Here is a 19,285-nt window from a genome sequence, read left to right as displayed (position 1 = left end):
CAGTGAACTACACATGAGGTATCTAAAACTTTTGAAAGTTTGCTTCCTCCAAGCTGTTCTCATAGAATTTAAAATAAAAACAGGCAAAGTAAAAGTAGATAATTCATTTTAACGGAACCAACTCTGCACCACTCTGGTTCTTTCTACAAAGGGACTTTAAAATTTATGCATTTCCATTGACTTTAACCACATTCTGGGATGGTTTCTTTGTTTTTAAGGTTCACATCAATCTATTACTAGCAAAAACACAGTAACAGAAAGGAATATTGTGGCACTTGAAAGACTAACATATGTTGTGCCATAAGCGTTCTTGTCTAGTCCTTAAGACAAACCCAGAAAAGTTTATGCCCTAATAAATCTGTCTGCGTTTAAAGAAAAGGAACAGTTTTTTGTTTGTTTTTTCTGTATTTTTAGGGCCAGGGATCTCTGCTCTCCAAGCAGTTGTGGCACTGATCTTTCACTGGAAAAAATGCTGTAAGAAAGTTGATGCTGTACATCAGCAAGGACCTTATTGTACCCCGATGCAAACTGAACCAAGTTTATATTACAAAGAAAAGAAAATCAACAACAAAAAACACCAACAGCTTTCTAATAGATGTATTTACTGGAAATGCATGAACAGTAGTTGGTTGTTATACCCGCCCCCCGCCCCCCATGGCCAACACATTTTTATTGTTTTTAATTCCTGGGAATATTTGTCAAACCCCCCCCCCCCCCCAAAAAAACCACTCTACTGGGTTTTGCATGAAAGTGTTGCTTGGTATACCCCCCCCCCAAAAAAAAACCTGGCACAAAAATAGTTTTTACAATATTATTTACAAAAATGAATTTTTTGCAAAGAAAGTGCAAATATAATATTAATATATGCAAAAATGCATAATCTCAACCAGTATGGAGAAAATCTTTGAAGCCTAAAATGTCCAATGATAAGTTCCATATTCAGAACAGTGATTTTCTAATGTGCCAGGACTCACACACCATTTTTTTACTCACTAGCTATAATTATTTCTTTCTTTCCTAGAACGTTCCAACAGACCCCAGAAATCAGTGGCTCAAGAACCAGCACTGTTCCAGGGACCACCACTTTCAGTAGTACTGATTCAGACTCCCCTCTTCATAATATTGCTAAAATCCGACCTTATCTTTCTGCCTCTACTGTCAAGATCCTGGTCCATGCCCTAGTGGTCTCACGACTCGATTACTGTAACGTCCTCCTGGCTGGGCTTCCTCTTTCTCACCTCCGTCCTTTAACCTCTGTCCAGCATTCAGCTGCACACATTATCACATCCGCCCACCGCTGTGACCATATCTCTCCTGTGTTGGCATCCCTTCACTGGCTCCCCCTCCCTTTCCACATTCAGTATAAACTCCTGCTCTCAACGTTTAAAGCCCTCCATGGACTGGCCCCTCCTTACTTATCAGACCTTATTTCTCCTCACCTTCCAACTAGGGCCTTCTGTTCTGGTAGTCAAGGTCTGCTGTCCCAGTCCAGGATTTCCTCTGCCCCATCTCGGATTCGCCCCTTTTCACTCGCTGCCCCTCACTCCTGGAACCTTCTTCCCCCGCGAGCAAGAGCCATCACTTCTTTAAACAGCTTCAAAACGGAGCTGAAGACCATCTTGTTCAGAGAAGCCTTCCCAGGCATTGCATAATTGTCACTTGCTATTTGGTTTTCTTTTGTTGTCTGTTTATTGAATCATTTCCTGTATTGCTATGTATTTTATATGTATTATCCTACTAGAAAGGCCCCTTCCCCACCACCACTCCCTTTGTGTCGTGTCTTTTTAGATTGTAAGCCTGAGGGCAGGGAACCATCCCATTAAAAAGATTGCATGTACAGCGCTGTGTAAATTTATAGCGCTTTATAAATAAAGGTTAATAATAATAATAATAATAATAATAATAATAATAATAATATCATCTACCATCAAAACTCATGTATCTTTGCCCCATTTGTTCTTTTACATAAAAAGCTGGCTTTAACTGAGAACCTTTGATAGAGATTATGAATTCAGTTTATACATGGATATTTTAATATGTGTGAACTAGATTCAGTTTTGCCTTGGCCATTATAGTATACAATGATATAAATTTTAAAAATCTAATTTAAATTAAAATCCAGTTTTCTTGTTCATTTTTAATCACTGATTGCATTTAATCAGACCATTTCATTAAAAAAACTTCATATCCTGATTAAATCAGGGTGGCCATCAGGAGTAAGATATAATTATTTTGGGAACCACAGCTGCTTCTTGGACCAACAGCTGGCATCTCTGACTGTAACAGGCCTCAGCCGTGGATGAGAGAATCAATTTCTATATGCAAACAAATACTAACATCAGTGTTATGGTTTTCTGGCTGCATCTGCACTCCAGAAATAATTTCAGTTTAACACTACTTTAACTGCTCTTGCTCAAATTCTATAGAATTCTGGGGTTTGTAGTTTTGTGGGACATTTAGCCCTCTCTGTCAAGAGAGCTCTAGTGCCACAACAAACTGCAATTCCCAATATTCATAGCTTTGAGCCATGGAAGTTGAAGTAGTATCACAGAAGATCATTTCTGCAGTGTGGATGCAGCCTGAGTTTTAGAATGAAAATGGTTTTATTTTGCACCTTGTCCTGATCAGCTATGACAAATGGAGGGAAGAACAGGTTTTGAAAGCTGTTATGCTCAACACTGGTAGCTAACTACAGATGGCTTGGCAACCAAAGACATGCAGGTTGGCCAAAACTTTGTAAGCTGTCATTAAATTGTAATTCACACTGAAATATGGGACTCATTCTGATAATAGCACATAGAAAACAGATTATATTTAAGTCAATCCTAAATGCTCCCAAGTCCAAAACTTTTTGAATGCCAACATGATGCCCTGAGGCTTTGACATTGGGATATTTTGGATATTTCATAGAATCATAGAATTGGAAAAGACCACAACAACCATCCAGTACAACCCCCTACCCTGCAGAAATACACAATCAAAGCATTCCCGACAGATGGCCATCCATCTTTATTTTGGAATACATTTTGTATTTTGGAATACAAGTACATACTGTATTTGGAATACATACTGTATCTGTGAGGCTGGAGAGACACATGAGGCCGGAGAGAGATGTGAGAATCTGTGAAGTGGCAGAAGGTGTGAATTCGCACCAGGCACTATGCTTGGATTCCCACCATTTCAGATATCCTTGTGTATCTCTCCTGCCTTGTATCTTTCACCAGTCTCAGAAATATAGCACAAGTACTTACAAGACCACTTGTATTCCAAAATAATTTTAAAAATCCAACTCCCAAACACTTATGTTTAATCTTTTTTTAAGGGGAGGGGGGGAGATATTATGTATATAGAGGTATTTTAATCTTTGTATGCCGCTTTGATTGTCTCTACAAAAAGCGGGATAGAAATAAAAGTTTTATTATTATTTTATTATGGTTCCAAGCATTTAATATAAAGGATACTCAACCTGTATGTGGAAAAAATGGCTTCTGTTTTGCCTTTTACTCATAGCCCATACAAAATGCATTCCATTTTGTAACACTTACAATAATGTGCTAATGAGTCATTTGCTTGTTCTTTTTAAGAGTCACCTGGAGAAACATATCTTCTTTCACCTCTTCTACTTCTCTTTCTATTCTCATTATTTTAAAAGTCTGTTAATGTATTATTTAGCTACTTAGAAGAACCTGAATGACACTTGAAGGCATAAAATTTCATTGTTCTGTCCAACAATGAGTCTTATTGTCAATGGCTGCCATCATGATGCATTTTTAACAACTTCTAGTTTAAATAAGTAATCAGGATAAATAAATAATAAATTCACTTTTCCAAACTATTATTTTAATTGGAGGGATAGTGAAAGGATCTCCAAGCTTCTCAGTTCTATCATGGCTAGCAGCATAACTGTAAGGCATAGTTTTCTTGGACCAACATCAATTAGTGGCCAGCCTTTGAATTTCAAAGAAATATATTAAGGCTAACAAATTACAGTTAATGTTTGCCTAACCATGTAATTTCAAAATTAGTCATGATTAACTGAAATCCTATTGACCTCAAAGGGTTTACTCAAAGGATTAATAAATCTGGATCCATTATTATGCAGTTAGACTAAAATTGGAATTTGGTCAGCCAATCCATGATTACAACCACCTTCACAAGCAAGCAATTCTTTGGCTGACAGCAACCCTACTGGAGTACTATACTAGTTTAAAAATAATAGTGAAAGCATTTGAGTCTTCTAGAGGTTGTAAAAGGGCAGTCCCTCCCGCAACCAACCGCACCACAAGCATGTAAAGAACTTACATGAATTTGTTTTCCATCTGTGAACAAGGAAACAACACTAGAGAATATTTTGTTTCACAGCAACCTTCCCTTACTTTGAGATCAGATGAGCACTATACCAAATGAGAGGGAACCTACTCATGAGACATGTCTGGATTGTGCATGGAGAAGGGTCTTAACTTTGATGCACAAGATCTTGGCCATAGTTTTTACTGTGAGTTTCATCTGTATCTTTTTGCTAAAGGTGAAAATACTATTTTAAGAAATGGCAATGTTTTATTCTGTTGCTCTCCAAGATTGTTTTATCATTGGTACTATCTATACTGGTTTTGTATTTCTCATTTTGATTCTTTTACATTAAACAGGAATTCCAGAGACATATCAGCCAAGCAGAGAAACCTCTTCCAGTCTTTGGTGCCATGACATCTCTCTTAAGGTCAATGTACCAATGACCTTCTGTCAAAATTCCTTCTTAGAATATACATACTAAGTAATATGAGAAATCCACCTCTGGGTGGCAGCAGGTGCTGAAGAGCAGGGAGTGTTAGAGGACTCTGCTATATCCCAATCTGGTGCCCTAAGGTATGCGGAAAGACATATGCTGCCCTATGGTATAATGGAGAACATTTTATTGAAATGTGAAGTCTGGTAAGCATCTATACAAGGAATGGGGTGTGGGAGCCATTTTCTCTTTTGCCTCAGACAACAAAATGTTTTGACCAGGTCCTTCCAAGTTGAAACATGGTAGAAGCTAGAAAGAAACAATCTGGTAGGGGAATGTGTCACCATTCTGTCTTACATAGAGACATATATTAGCTCGCTCACACACACTCACACACACACATATGCCACATTTGGGTAAAGGTAGGAAAAAGTTCACAAAAAGGAGCCCGTAATGAAGAAATAAAGGCTAATAAGTACCTGTATTAAAGGAAGGCCTCTCTGAACTGGAAAAGTGAGGAGAGCATCAAAAAGAGCTTTAAAATGTATGGCCTACTACTTGGACTTGGGACCTTTCCTTGAGTCATTTCCCCTATCGTTCCTTTCCCCATTTGCTTAGCATTTCTTCTTTGCTTCCCTGTTTATCTGACATTCCCTCCTACTTAGGGCAGTTTTGGGTAGTGCAGAAATTAATTGCCTTCTGAAGGAGAACTGGGCAAAAGTACAATATTATTAACACAAGTGAATAGTGCTAATTATGCTAATGATTTACATGATACTATATTTTATACAACAAAGATTAATTTATATAATACTGCAGCATAAATAATAATTTACAGAATACTGTATTTGCATTATCCAACTTTTTTGAAAAACAACAACCTAGAAATCACTTCTCTCACTAAATGGAATAACCACAAACTAAACTAGAATTACCACGTCTAAAGACAAGTTCAGGAAGCTGCCTAGATAGCTCAGGGGAAGTCTCATGTGTGGAAAGGTGCATTTGCAGACAGAATCAAAAGCCACTCAACTCAGTTTCTAAATCCAGCTTCACACAGGCCAACAACACAGGTTTAGTAATTTCTACCAGTCTTCTTATAGCAACATCCAGTATATTTTAATAGACATATATGGAATATATGAAATGATCGCCCCGCCCAAAAGGAAAAAAACATGAATAAAGCATCATGCAAACCAGTGTTGCTCACATGGGGCAATGAGGAGTGTGCCATTTCATGGGGGGGGGTAGCATTTAGCTGAATTTTTAATTTGTATTTGCTTGATTAGATTATGCTTTCAGAGTTAGACTGCAAGTTCCTTGGGGGAAGGAATGTATCTGTTTTCCTTGTGCAACTCTAGAAGGCACCATGTAATACTGACAGAGCTGCATGAATGCCAAAATCAGACAACTGAGCCTATCAGTAACAGCGTGATAGGCCACAAATGATTAATTCATGAAATTAATTAATCATTCATTTCTAGGGTGGGTAAATCCATGTGCTTCTGAATTCAGTTCTCGCCAATCTTCACGTTGGACTATACTGGTGAGCTAGGGGTTGTATGCAAACCTTTGGCTATACTGGCTAGGGGTGCAAGGAATTGAAGGCAAACAAAACATCTGGAGGATTAGCTGCACGTCCTTATTTGAATTTATTGTGCAATTTATAGAACTCCACAGGTTGGATGAGGGATGTGCATCCCTTTTACAGACGTGCAAAGAAGCACTCATTTATGGCAGCAATTTTTGTGCTAGGTTTATTATCATTCCAGCAGTGGTGATGCAAAGACAATTGAGTACATTCTTACAAGAAAGAAAAAAGATGCTAAAGTAAGATTTCCTCAATCAAATGTTACTGTTGTAGCCACTATGATGCTTGGAGAGGAGAAAGTATACAACAACCTCCTCCAACGTGATGTCTTCAGGATGTGTTGGGCTACAACTCATGTCATTTCCATCCAGTAACGGTTTGGAATGATGAGGGGGAGGGTGTAGCCAACATACCTGATGAGCACCAAGTTGGAGAAGGTAACCATTATCTGGCCATGAGCCACTGCTTGCTGTCCACACTCTTGCTCCTTGCATCAAGACTGGTGCCCTGGCGGCACAGTGGTTAAATGCCAGTACTGCAGCCACAAGGTTGTGAGTTCGATCGCAGACAGGGCTCCAAGACTGACCAAGCCTTCCATTTCATAGGTCAGTAAAATAAGTAGCGGGGGGGGGGGGGGGGAATTGGCTTACAGATTGTAAACCACTCAGAGACTGATTAGCTCAGTATGAAACAGTATAGAAATATAAATGCTGAAGGCTATCCACACACTGACACCTTCTTATTAATTACAGTGAGTTGGAAGTGAGAAGTATATCTTGTCTGTATGTTAACACACATAAGCCAGGATCATACACCATAGCAATAAAAGAAGAAGGCAGCAGCAGGCTGCAAATGACCACAGGGTTTTCTGAGAAATCTGGCATGGAAAATAATATTTGTCATAAAATCCCAGGCATTGGAGCAAAAGGCTCTTAGAGCCAGCATCCTTCCTCTATTATTATTATACTTAACTTCATTTATATTCTAGCTCATACCCAAAATCTGAAGGCAGCTCCCCAAATCATCCCCTTTTCCATTTTACTCTTCACATGACTATACCTGTTGTTCTTTTTTCTCCCGTCATCATCACAGCATCACAGTGAACTGGTGTAGTTATACCAGAACAATGTACAGACAGAACCATGTATTAAACACATATGTTAATGTATTCAATAAACCTTTATCTTATTAATGATTAATAAGATTAATCTTTATTAATCTTATTATTTTATTAAATTACTCAGGCAAGTATTGAGGCAAAACAAAAATTGAGATCTAAATGTCCAATAGCAGCACAGTCTTTCAAAAGCGACCTTGCCTTTAAAAAAATCTGTATCTAATTAGCCTCAGTCATGTTTGCATTGAACTAGGCAAGTTAATAAGAGTCCAAAGGTCAGGCTGCACATCCACTATGATCCTATGGTATTGTCAGGCTGGGACAATACTATTAAAGTTGGGGTGGGCAAGTAGAGCCATGAGAATGCATGCACCCTCCATGTTTTAGTGTTTTTTTTTTGTTTGTTTGTTTGTTTGTTTTTAAGCTCTCCAGACATCCAGAACTTCCCTTTTATGTCTACCCCTAAATGGTGAATTGTATCTGGAGCACCAAAATTATTTCCAAACTTTGGTCCCCCAGGTCTTGCAGTCTTTGACTCCCAGAAGTCCCAGACACCTTGGCCAACAGTCAGGAATTCTGGGAGCTGAAGTTCAAAACACCTACAAGACCAAAGTTTGGGAAGCACTGTTGTAGAAGCTCACATTTTATATAGGTTGTAACAAATCACCATCTGCACTGTTTAACATCCGAAACATGCCAGATTTTCAAAATTAGAAATGGACTTAAAACCACTTCAATGTTAGGGAAGGGAGTGTTGGCATTATTGGCAGTGCCTTACTGTGCTTTACTGTGCAGCCTCCAGAAAAAGCTGGCCTTCAGATTTCCAGCAACTGCCTGCCCTACACTAAAAGGCTGAATGAAGATGTATGATAAAACTGTTCCCACTTGTAAACATCTTGCTAACAGGAAACTAACATAATCAGGAGAGCTACTAATTTTGAAGCTTTCTTCCAGTCATACTAGTTTTCTGTCAGGGGATTACTGTTGATTGATTGATCTTTCACATTGAGAATTTCATCACACTGCTTGCAGTTGCACACTCCAAACTTTTGCTCTGCATTCGCCATTATGCAGAAAGTAAAAGCATTTGTCTTCACTTTCCGCCTGAATCTTGGATTTCTAATCTTTAATTATCTGCCAAGAAAAGCCTCCAGAAAAGTATGAACATTTTCCTTATCATGTCTACCACGTACTTAAGATTAAAAAAGAAGAAGCAGCAGCAGCTTCTGACTTACACCTTAAAGCCATACTAAAATTATGGGATAATAATATGTAATGTTTTACTACAATGGCTACTCTTTCACTTAAGTATTGTTAACTTCTACATATTCAAAATCATACTACAACCTTAGACATCCAGGGAACAAAGAACTGTAATATACTTGTGTAACCTTTTTTATGTTTTATGGTTTTTGAAGTTTTTTTGGAAACAACATTGCCTAATTTTCTTCAATAGAGCAGTGGGGGAACCATCTAATTCAATCCAGCTTGCTCAGATCAGCACTGGGGACTCTATATATTACTCATCTGTGATTACACTGACAACACTAAGAAACTGTCCTTTTTAGAATCACAGAATCATACAATCATAGAGTTGGAAGAGACAACAAGGGATCCACAGTCCAACACCCTGCCATGCAGGAACTCTAAATCAAAACATAGAACCACTAACTTCCAGAATCCTCTTGCCAGCATGGCTAGTGTAAGGGGAGCGTTTCCAAACTCTGATTATGCATACAATTATCCAAAATGTCTGCAAACCTATCTTCTAAATGACCAGTGAGTCTCACATAACAAACTATTTCATATTCAACTATGGAGGACATGGTGTGTGTTTGTGTGTGACACGTGATGCTTTACTCAGTGTTTTATTTGTGGAAGTGATTAATTATGCAATTGCCTACAAAACTAACAAAAAGACAAAACACGCCCATATCTTTTTTCTCAGTTAGCAGTGGAGATATGGTTAGAGCAATGCGCCACAGCGTTAGAAGCCTTCAGAATCCATAACTGATATGTTGGTCAGTATGGTCTGCTAATCTACTTGTGGGTTAGATGCGTTGCCATGAGGTGACGATGAAGTTAGTTGGTTCGGTGGGTCTCTAAGGGGAAGGCCACAGCCCACTGGCCTCTGCATTACCATTATCGGGGTTGGTAAACATCCTACTTGCACTGGAGACAGTCTTTCCGATGTCAGCCAAGGATCGTAGGTTGGATTTTTTGGTCTGGTGCCGATGCTTCCTGAGCAGCGTGTAGGTTACTTTGTCCTTCATGTCAAGCTTCAACAGGCCCGTCTCAATCTGATTGTCAACAACCATCTCTGTTGCACAGTAAGTGGTAAACAATGATGTAGGGAGAAAAGAAAGAAAGGAAAACCAAATTAAGCCAAGGTGTTAAGGAGGTTTTCTGTTAGGCTGGTAAATCCCCATCTTCCCAATACATATACATGGAGGTTAACCTTTCCTGTCCTGACATTATCCACAGGTTTTGGACTACAACCCATTTTATCTCCAGGTGGCACAACCATTAGCATGCTGGTTGAGGATGATGACAATTCTAGTCTAAGACATCTGCAGAAGACTTATAAAGGATTTTGCCATTTATCAGATCCAAAAGATTGTTTTTAAACAGCACCCTCTTTTTTGTTTTCTTTTGTTTTCACAGAAGCAGACTGCAGTGGTCCCTCCACATCTGCAGAGGTTAGGGAAATAGGACCCCCATGAAAGTGGGAAATCTGCAAATAATAAAACACTTTTTTTAATCTAAGAAAACACCTTTCTAGGAATCTCTAGGTCCTCTAATACAATTTTAGGGTCACCATTCACCAGAAGTTGACCACAGGATTCTGCTGGAGGACCTACAAATGCCTAGAGAAGTATTCTCTCTAGGAATCGCTGGTCCTACCATTTGACTTCTGGCAAAAGGTGGTCATAGAGTCATGCTGGTGGATCTAGAGATTCCTAGAAAGAACATATTAATTGAATCTGTGAATATTCAAAGCTGCAAAAATCAAAGTCACACATGGGGAGGGTCAACTGTATGCACATTCCAACAAGAATAACACAGAAACACTTAAATATGCTGGCAGTTCCAAACTCATTGAACCCACTGGGACTGACTGGTAAACATACATAGGTTTGGCCTGTTTACAGAATTTGGATTGCACCACATAGTTTGTCTTGTCAAAGAGGACCCGCTTCTTGCAATTCAACTGAATTCTGTGGAACCTATTGAAATAAACCATCGTACTAGAGAGTCTTCAGAGTGCCTTGAGTCTGGACTCTTTCAGCTCCTGCAACCATGTTGGCTGGGACAAATGAGGCTGTAGTCCAAGCCATGCAGAAAAAAAATCAGTGTAGAGACAGATGTGGTTGGCCTCCAGGATACTGTAAGAGGAGCGAAGGTTTAATTTCTTATTTTCTTGTGTTTTTTTTAAATCAAGTTTTCCAGAAAAGGCACAAATGACAATACAAATAACAAGAGAAGAATAAATCACAATTGGCACACATAGAGTTATCAGATCTCAAGAGAATCACTTAGGCGGGGTACAGACCACCGCCGCCAGTAGGTCCGCGGGGGAGCCGGAGCCTTCAGACGGCGCGGCTCCCGCGCGGACCGAAAAAGAAGCTCCAAAATGGAGCTTCTTTTAGAGTCGCGTTTGTGACGTAGCGAGGCACCAGGGGCGCACTCGCTACGTCATAAAGGCTGCGACACATACGGACACTCAGCGTCTGATACGTAAAGATGGCGGCACCCGTATGAACAGGGCGCCGCCATCTTGTACGTATTCAATACGTACTAGGGTTAGGGGGTGCGGAAGCACCGCCCCTTCCTAACCCTAGTACGTATTGTATACGTACTATTTGGCGGTCTGTAACCCGCCTTAGATTCCTGGTGATTCACTCAGACAATTATCTGAATGTCTAGCTATATTGAGCTAGAACTTTACCAGATGCAATGGTAGCTTAAACAGGGAAATATTATTGTACAAGGCCAAAGGTCAAAGGTTTTTGGACATAATTTCTGGATTTTATCTCTCTAATAAGCAGAGATTTGAAGCCTAGCCTTTCATGTCCAATATTTAAAATCCCACTCGGCAGATCATGATTGTTCTTAGAAAACAAAACAGTAATTTACTGAGCTTGCTGCCTCTGAGAGCACTTACCTACTACCTGAGGAAGTGATGATGCCTCCAAATCAAGCAAGATTGATCCTTTCTCTATGCATGTCCTCAACTCAAACAAACTGTGAAGGGACAGTGTGGCCACATGGGGTTTACTCCACCTCTCTCCTCCCTGTTCCACTTTTTCCTCAAACTTAATCCACCTGCAAGTGACAAAAGGAAGGGAAATTCAACAAAGAAGAACTTAGAAAATGCTTTTCAACATTTTCAGTTGGTTCTGGAAACTTCAGCAATGTAGAGCAGCCAACCATTAAGAATTAATCTCTATGTGTTTCTTAGTGCCATGCACATTATATCTGATAAGACAGAAAAAACAAAGGCATTCATGACAATACAGTAGTCTAATAGACCATAGGGACCATATCTTTCCATTCTTACAGTATTTTTTTATTAATCCAAATCATACATTAACAGTAAACTAAATAGTCAGAATAAACAAGTATAATCTATTCGCCATCCCTACTGAGACATACATACATATATATGTGTGTGTGTGTGCATTTTATGTATATTGAGCTGCAAGCATTTTTAAACCAACCAATTACTTTATATTCATAAAGGATTTAGACAGATATTGGATCAGATCAGTCATCCCTTAGAACTAAATCCAGTTATTAGTTCCAGCTACAGCAGGCCTGCTAAGCCGATGAAAAGTAAGTTAAGTCCAACTTAAGTAAGTTTCATGGATTCAATGAATCTAATCTACTTGGTACTGAGTTTCCAAACATATCTGTCAACCAAAGCTGACATTTTGTGTGCTTAGCACTATCATCTCTAGGCATCTTTGTCTTCATTGTATACTAGTTAGTATTATTTTAGAGATGTTTTAATCATGTAATGTTATTGTTTTAGATTGTATGTCACTTGGCAGGTCTTTTGCTCTTCTTATTATTTTATTTGACCCCTACTATGGAAAGCACTGTGCAAACTTTACAGTGCTCTATAAATAAATGTTAACAACAACAATAATAAATAATAATGGATGAGAATAATTTTTCTTTTTGAAAGTCATAGGGTTGCACCTCCCAGCATCCCTAGCAACATAGCCAGTGGTGAGGCATGTTAGGATTTGCAGTCCAATATTTATTTATGTATTTATTTATTGGATTTCTATCCTGCCTTTCTTCCAGTCTGTGGTGTAGTGCTTTGAATGAAGGACTTTGACTCTGGAGACCAAGGTTTGAATCAGCCTCAGAGGATGGCAATGGCAAACCCTCTCTGAAGAAGCTTGCCAAGAAAACCTTCTGATATGTTTGCCTTAGGGTCGCCATAAGTAGAAAAAGACTTAAAGCCACACAACAATCCTGTCTTTCTTTCAAGATGTGATTCAAGGTGGCTTATAATATTTTGTAAAAAAATTAAGATAAAACAATTTACAAAAGTTAAAAAAGAATTAAACGACAATATGACATTTACAAACATGACTAAAACAGTTATTAAAAGAACAAAAGCATATTTACAACATAATTTTCAGTAAAAGGTTATAAATAAATCACAGCACCTGTTGCATACACACTACTGCTCCATAAAAAAAATCTTCACCTGCTGCAGAAAGAGAGCAAGAAGGAGGCCAACCAGACCTCCAATGCCTGGGAGCAGCCACGGAGAAGACTTGTATAAGGAGATACAGTATCTGGCTGGACCCAAGCCATATAAGGCTTTAAAAGTTAAAACCAGCACTTTGAATTCTGCATGGAAACAGACCAGTAGCCAGTGAAGCTGTTTCAACAGGAGAGTCCCATAATCCCTATAATCAACCCTAATCAATAGCCTGACTATAGCATTTTGGATTTGCTGAAGTTTCTGAACAGTTTCCAAAGGCAGTCACACATACAGCGGGTGTTACAGTAATGCAAACAGAATATAATCAAGGCATATAATCAAGTAGTCAGACCAGATTTCTCAAGGAAAGGACACAGCTGGCATAGTAGTTTTAACTGTGCACATGGGCTCCTGGCCACAGTGGAAACCTGGGCATCCATGCCCAGATCAGAACATAAGAGTTTACACAAGGTGAGAACATGAGATTTCAGGGGAAGTACAACCCCATCCAACACAGACTGAGTCCCTGTTCCCTGATCTGCCTTCCAACTGACCAGGAGAACCACTCTCCTATCTGGATTAATCATAAAGTTGGAAGAAACCTCAAGGGCCATCCAGTCCAACCCCTGCCATGCAGGAACACACCATCAAAGCACCCCTGAAAGATGGCCATATAGCCTCTGTTTAAAAACCTCCAAAGGAGGAGACTCCACTACTCTCAGAGGGAGCTTGTTCCACTGTTAAACAGCTCTTACTATCAGGAAGTTCTTCCTAATTTTGAGGTGGAATCTATTTTTCTATAGTTTGCATCCATTGTTCTGGGTCCTAGTTTCTGGATTAACGGAAAACAAGCTTGCTCCATCTTCAGTATGACATCCCCTCAAATATTTAAGGTGATATTTATCACCTCTTAACCTTCTCTTTTCCAGACTAAACAAAATCTCTTCCAACTCTATGATTCTATGAATGACAGCAGGCACTGGTTTAGTACCGAAACAGCTTCCTTGGAATCAAATGGAAAGGAGAGATGGAGTTGTCATCAGCGTTATGTAAATGCATAACAAAAAAGGATCCCCCATTATCTGAGAGTGACTAGATTCCCACTCTTGCTCTGAGCACAGTGGCCTTTGAAAGCAAAGCAATTCAAGTAATTATGGCCTATCAAAATGATCCAAAGCATTTGATTATGGTTGCCAAAATGATGTCAAACTATGGTTTGTCCACTGAGACATCAAGTCAAACTTGCAGTTAAGCTTTCTTAACCATGGTTTGACATGGTATCACAACTTAACCATTGCAATGAGAGGTTACCTACATGAAAGTATTAAAAGGATGTGTTTCAGAGAAATCAGCCAGTGCTGAATCTCTCATAATGACAGGGGAAGAGATTTAATTTTGCACCTGCTGGACATCTCCCTCCTACACAGCTATTAAAAGGTAAAGGAGCTCCCATAGGGTCAGAAGTTTACAACCTTTGCATGTGGTTATGAAACAGCCCTTAAGCATGGAAAAAAATGTTTGACACATGAGACCATTTGCCTTTGCCTTAATCTTCAACTAAAATGCAAGACAGGTTTGATTCTTCCTTTTTTCTTTTTTTAATTTGTCTGGACAAATTTTTCTTGAATCACTACTGCAAGAAAAATAATTTCAAATATCATTCTCTTTCCTTCTTTCTTTCTTTCATTCATTCTTTCTTTTGTTCTTTCGTTCTTGCCTTTTCCTCCAAAACTAGGACAAAGGATTTGTGTTGTTTTGGTCATAAGAGAAATGTGAGCTATGTTTTTTGTTGTGCAATTACATTGCAGGTCAAACAATAAGGATCTCACCAGTCTGTAGAGCAGCAGATGAGCTATTGAGGAATTTCCAGTTCTTCAAGGAAAACAACTCAAAGTGTGAAACAAGATATTAAATGTGAATGTCTATAGGAATAGAAATCTGAAAGCCCAGAAAAAATTAGGAAAATGGGGGGGGGGGGGGGGACTGTAGCTACCTTTTTTTCAAGCTTTTTATTTTCATAAAAATTGAGGTAGATGGATTATGTAGAATTTTATTTTAGAATGATGAATAAAGTGTTTGATACAAAGTGTTCACATATTTATTAACCCCAAATCAGTTCTAAATGCTATGTAAGAGGAAGCCTTTTATGTAAACATGTGTACAATATCAGATCATCACAATTCCTGGACTTGGTTTCTTTTCTCGGTTCTTTTTATGGGAATGGGTCAACTTGATGCTTTGGAGAACCAGCGGAGACAAATTAATTTTCTCTATTTTGCAAAGTTTGATGGTTTCTTCTGGGTCTCTTTGGTGGAGGAAGGGTTACCTGCTTCTCAAACTGGCAAAACCAAGGAGATTCCTTATAAATCCAGGTAACCCTTATCCTCAGGACCTGTCACAGTTGTTGCTATGGGTCTTCAAGTGACCCTAAGGCAAACCTATTCCAGAGTCTTCTTGGTGGGATTTGTTTAGAAGAGGTTTTCCAGTGCCTTCCTATGAGGTTGAGAGAGTGTGACATGCCCAAGCTCACTCAGTGGGTTTCCATGTTGGAATTTGAACCTTGGTATCCAAAATTCTAGTCCAATCCCCTAACCACTATTTTATTTTATTTTATTTTATAGGTTGAGCCTTCATTATGTGAAATGTTTGGGATAAAAGGTGTTTTGATTTTGGGTTTTTTTAAGATTTTGGAATATTTGCATATTTATTTTTATGTTTGTTAACTGTCCTCGAGTCAACTTTGACTCATGGCAACCTTATGGATGAGGCATCTCAAGACTCCCTGTCCTCTTCTTCTCTGCTCAGGTCCTGTGGGCTCAGGCCTGTTGTCTTCTTTTGAGTCTAAGCATCCCATGTGAGGTCTTTCTTTCTTTCTTTCTTTCTTTCTCTCTCTCTCTCTCTCTCTCTCTCTCTCTCTTTTTGCTTTGTTTGCAAGTTTTATGGTCCATAATACAACATATATAATCAAACTTTACTAAATGTTATCATCATTACATCACATACTTTTCACCCCCCTCCTTCTCCAATGTCCATGACCAAGTGAATTAGCACCCAGTGCCCATAATGTGGCATATTTTACTTATAATTTCTCTAATTTAATTGTACCTCTTTTCAGCTTTTACTTTCTCAATCCAAAATCCCATTTATCCCACCATTTCCTTTATTTGACCATTATATTTTCCTTTTCTTTCTCTTAAATAATCAAATAAAAGAGATTCTACAACATGGTGTGACCCATTCCCCCCCCCCCCCAACATTGTTTGTTTTTTCTGGTCTTCCTCTCTTTCTGCTGCCTTCCACCTTTCTCAGCATCACTGTCTTTTCTAATTATTCATTTTTCCTCTTGATGTGGCCAAAGTACGACAACCTCAATTTAATCATCTTGACTTGCAGGGAGAGTTCAGGGGTTGGACTGGATGGCCCTTGCAGCCTCTTCCAACTCTATTATTCTATGATTCTATGATTCTTCCTGTTCGTGGTATCCTCAGTACTCTTCAAGAAGTTGTATGTATTGTATCCATTACATTCCCCATCACCATGTATGGATGTGTGATCTGGATGGTGAAGAAAGCCAATATAAAGGAAATCTCTCTCTTGGCCTCTGTGGAAGGCAATGGCAAACCTCCTCTGAACAAGTGTTGCCAAGAAAACCCCTTAGGGTTGCCACAAGTCAGAAATGACTTGAAGGCACACAAAACAAATATAAAATGTTCATGTCCAAAACGTACTTCTGTATAGTCCTGGAAGCTCCAAGTAAAAAGAGATATATCAGTGGAATGTGGCAGTTATGTTCCCCATATAAATGGGGTGGTGAATTTGTTCCATGTTTTACTCAGAACTTTAAAGGAGATACCCACGTTCAGATCTTTGGACAGCTCCTTTAAAGTTCATACTAAAACCTGGAACTAATTCACTGCCTCACTGACATGGGAGACCCAAGCTATTGCTGCTAAAGAGAAAGCCTTCTGCCCAAGACCCAGACTAGGGTCGGCATCACCCGGTGCGACAACTCATGGTGTCACCCCACCCCCAATGACCTCCTCCCATGCCACCCCATCCAGAATCCTTAGTTGGGTTTTTGTACTAATGTTACTCACAAATCGTAATTCCTGTATATCACCGAACATAATGGCAATAGCTGTGACATAAACAACTAGCAAAATTAAAGTTATACCTTTAAATGATAGTATCACATGCACTGCCTAAATGTGCATAGTTTCATGTGATTAAAGAGAAAATCTGGTAAGATGTGATGTTTTTAAAGAAAAATTTAAAAGCATGAAAAAAATTAAACAGAGGCTTCTCCTTTCTTCAACCATTGAGCCTTACCCCATTCATTCTTTCTCTTTCACTGAGGTCTACAATTTTAGAGGGGTGCAGGCAAATGCCACAGCCCGTTTCTGCTAAAACACAGACACCTGGGGAGCAGTGCTGTCATCCCCCTTATGGTATCACCCAGTGGGCCCCACAATCCTCACACCTTCCTAAAGATGCCCCTGGACCCAGATTAAAAATACACTAACTTGGAGGGGTGGCAGAATAATACTAAACTAGATTAGAAGGATAATAATACTATATACTAATACTCATAATAATACTAAACTAAACTAAAGAGGTCTGTCATCTGACTTCGTAAAAAGCAACAGAGCTTGGAAAGGTTACATTTTTGGACTACTACTCCCAGCATTGGGCATCTCAGATAGGAGGATTATAGTAATGTTTCCAAACTCTGGAAACCAGCTTCCTGGGCATGAGCAAGAGAATATGACCAGGGACAGCTCTCTTCCATATCATATGGAGAGAGAATAATTACTGCTATTTGGCCAATAGGCAAGCCATAAATAGAGTGAGGAAGGCCTGTTACAGACAGCCAAAATAAAGCTGCTTCGAGTCACTTAGGAGGTATGGTATTTCAATGATGCATGCGTCCTAAGAGTCCACAGGCCACACCAAAGCCACGCTCCAGTCCTAAGGACTGGAGTGCAGCTTTGGTGAAGCTTCCAGACTCTTAGGACTCATGCATCATTGAAATACCATACCTCCAAAGTGACTCGAAGCAGCTTTATTTTGGCTGTCTGTAACAGGCTGAAGTTTTGGGCATCTTTTAGTTACCAGTTTTAAGGAGCACCAAGTTAGAGACCAGTAGAAAAATTCCCTGAAGCTCCACAATACCTTCAAATCAACACCAACTTTGTCAGTTAATTAAAACAACAGGCAACCAAATAAATATAACTTTGCAAATAACTTTCTGGGAAAGGGGCTAACTGTGGTCCTCCAGATGATTTTGGACTGCAACACCCATATTTCACTAGTTATGCTGGCTGCAGCCAATGCAACCTGTAGGTCAAAAACATTTGGAGAGCCACAGTTGCCCAATCTTGCTTTAAACACCATAATCTTTCATTGACACCATTTATTAGTCAAATACTGACTTTTCAAGGATGGCTCTAACAGCTAGGTTTTCCAAGGTAAGCCCCACCAAAGTTTTCCCTAAGAAGAAATCCACAAACATCAATGTAGTAGTTGATCACCACACTTTTACTTGCTGGGCTAGCTAAGTTTGCTCCAAAGCAGAATCAAATAAAATTCTCTGTGTCAAGTGATAATGGCCTAAATTACCTCCCTGTAGTGGTTTCATTGCCAGCCAGCTCCCACCTGAGTCATTTGTTAAATTCAAAGAAGATAAAGATCCAGGGTGGTAGGAAAGGCTAGAAATATACTCCCTAAATTAGAGTAGGAATCCTCCTCTGTGTCCCACTAGTGAGGGCAAGATACTGTGGGAGAACATGTAACACATCCCTCTCTGTTGTGGCACCCCAATTATACAATATCCTCCCCTCAAAGGCCCAATTGGTGCCAAGACGGGTGTCATCCCAGTGGCATGTCAAAATATAGCTTTTTATTAACATCCAGGGATGGACAAAGTGCAGTCCTCAGGACTGTTTTTGAGGACCCTGAGAGTTGCCACCACCAGAGTACTACCAATCCTCCACTTTTCAGCCTCAAGGAAGAGTAATTCACCTTTTAAAAGCGTTTGCAGGGACATTCTGTACTTTTTAAACATTTTTAAAAGTATTCATTTTTCCAAACAAGAATTAGATTTCTGGTCACTTCTGGTTTCACTTTTTT

The 19,285-nt window shown here is 39.3% G+C and overlaps 1 protein-coding gene across 5 annotated transcripts in view; it reads right to left on the bottom strand.

Moving 5' to 3' along the window:
- SLC4A4 (solute carrier family 4 member 4) overlaps positions 1-19,285 on the bottom strand; it is a 243,332-nt gene that overhangs the window by 82,722 nt on the left and 141,325 nt on the right. For 3 of the 5 annotated variants that reach the window (XM_042470501.1, XM_042470504.1, XM_042470502.1), the window contains 2 exons: positions 11,597-11,757; positions 9,572-9,751 (listed from right to left, as the gene is read on the bottom strand). In XM_042470501.1, coding sequence (XP_042326435.1) covers positions 9,572-9,751; positions 11,597-11,757 — 341 coding nt within the window. The remainder of the gene's footprint in view (positions 1-9,571; positions 9,752-11,596; positions 11,758-19,285) is intronic. The other 2 variants (XM_042470503.1, XM_042470505.1) reach the window with 1 other exon arrangement.

Source organism: Sceloporus undulatus, chromosome 5, assembly GCF_019175285.1.
Source record: "Sceloporus undulatus isolate JIND9_A2432 ecotype Alabama chromosome 5, SceUnd_v1.1, whole genome shotgun sequence".
Lineage (NCBI taxonomy): Eukaryota > Metazoa > Chordata > Lepidosauria > Squamata > Phrynosomatidae > Sceloporus > Sceloporus undulatus.
This window is presented reverse-complemented; position numbering and strand designations above follow the sequence as displayed.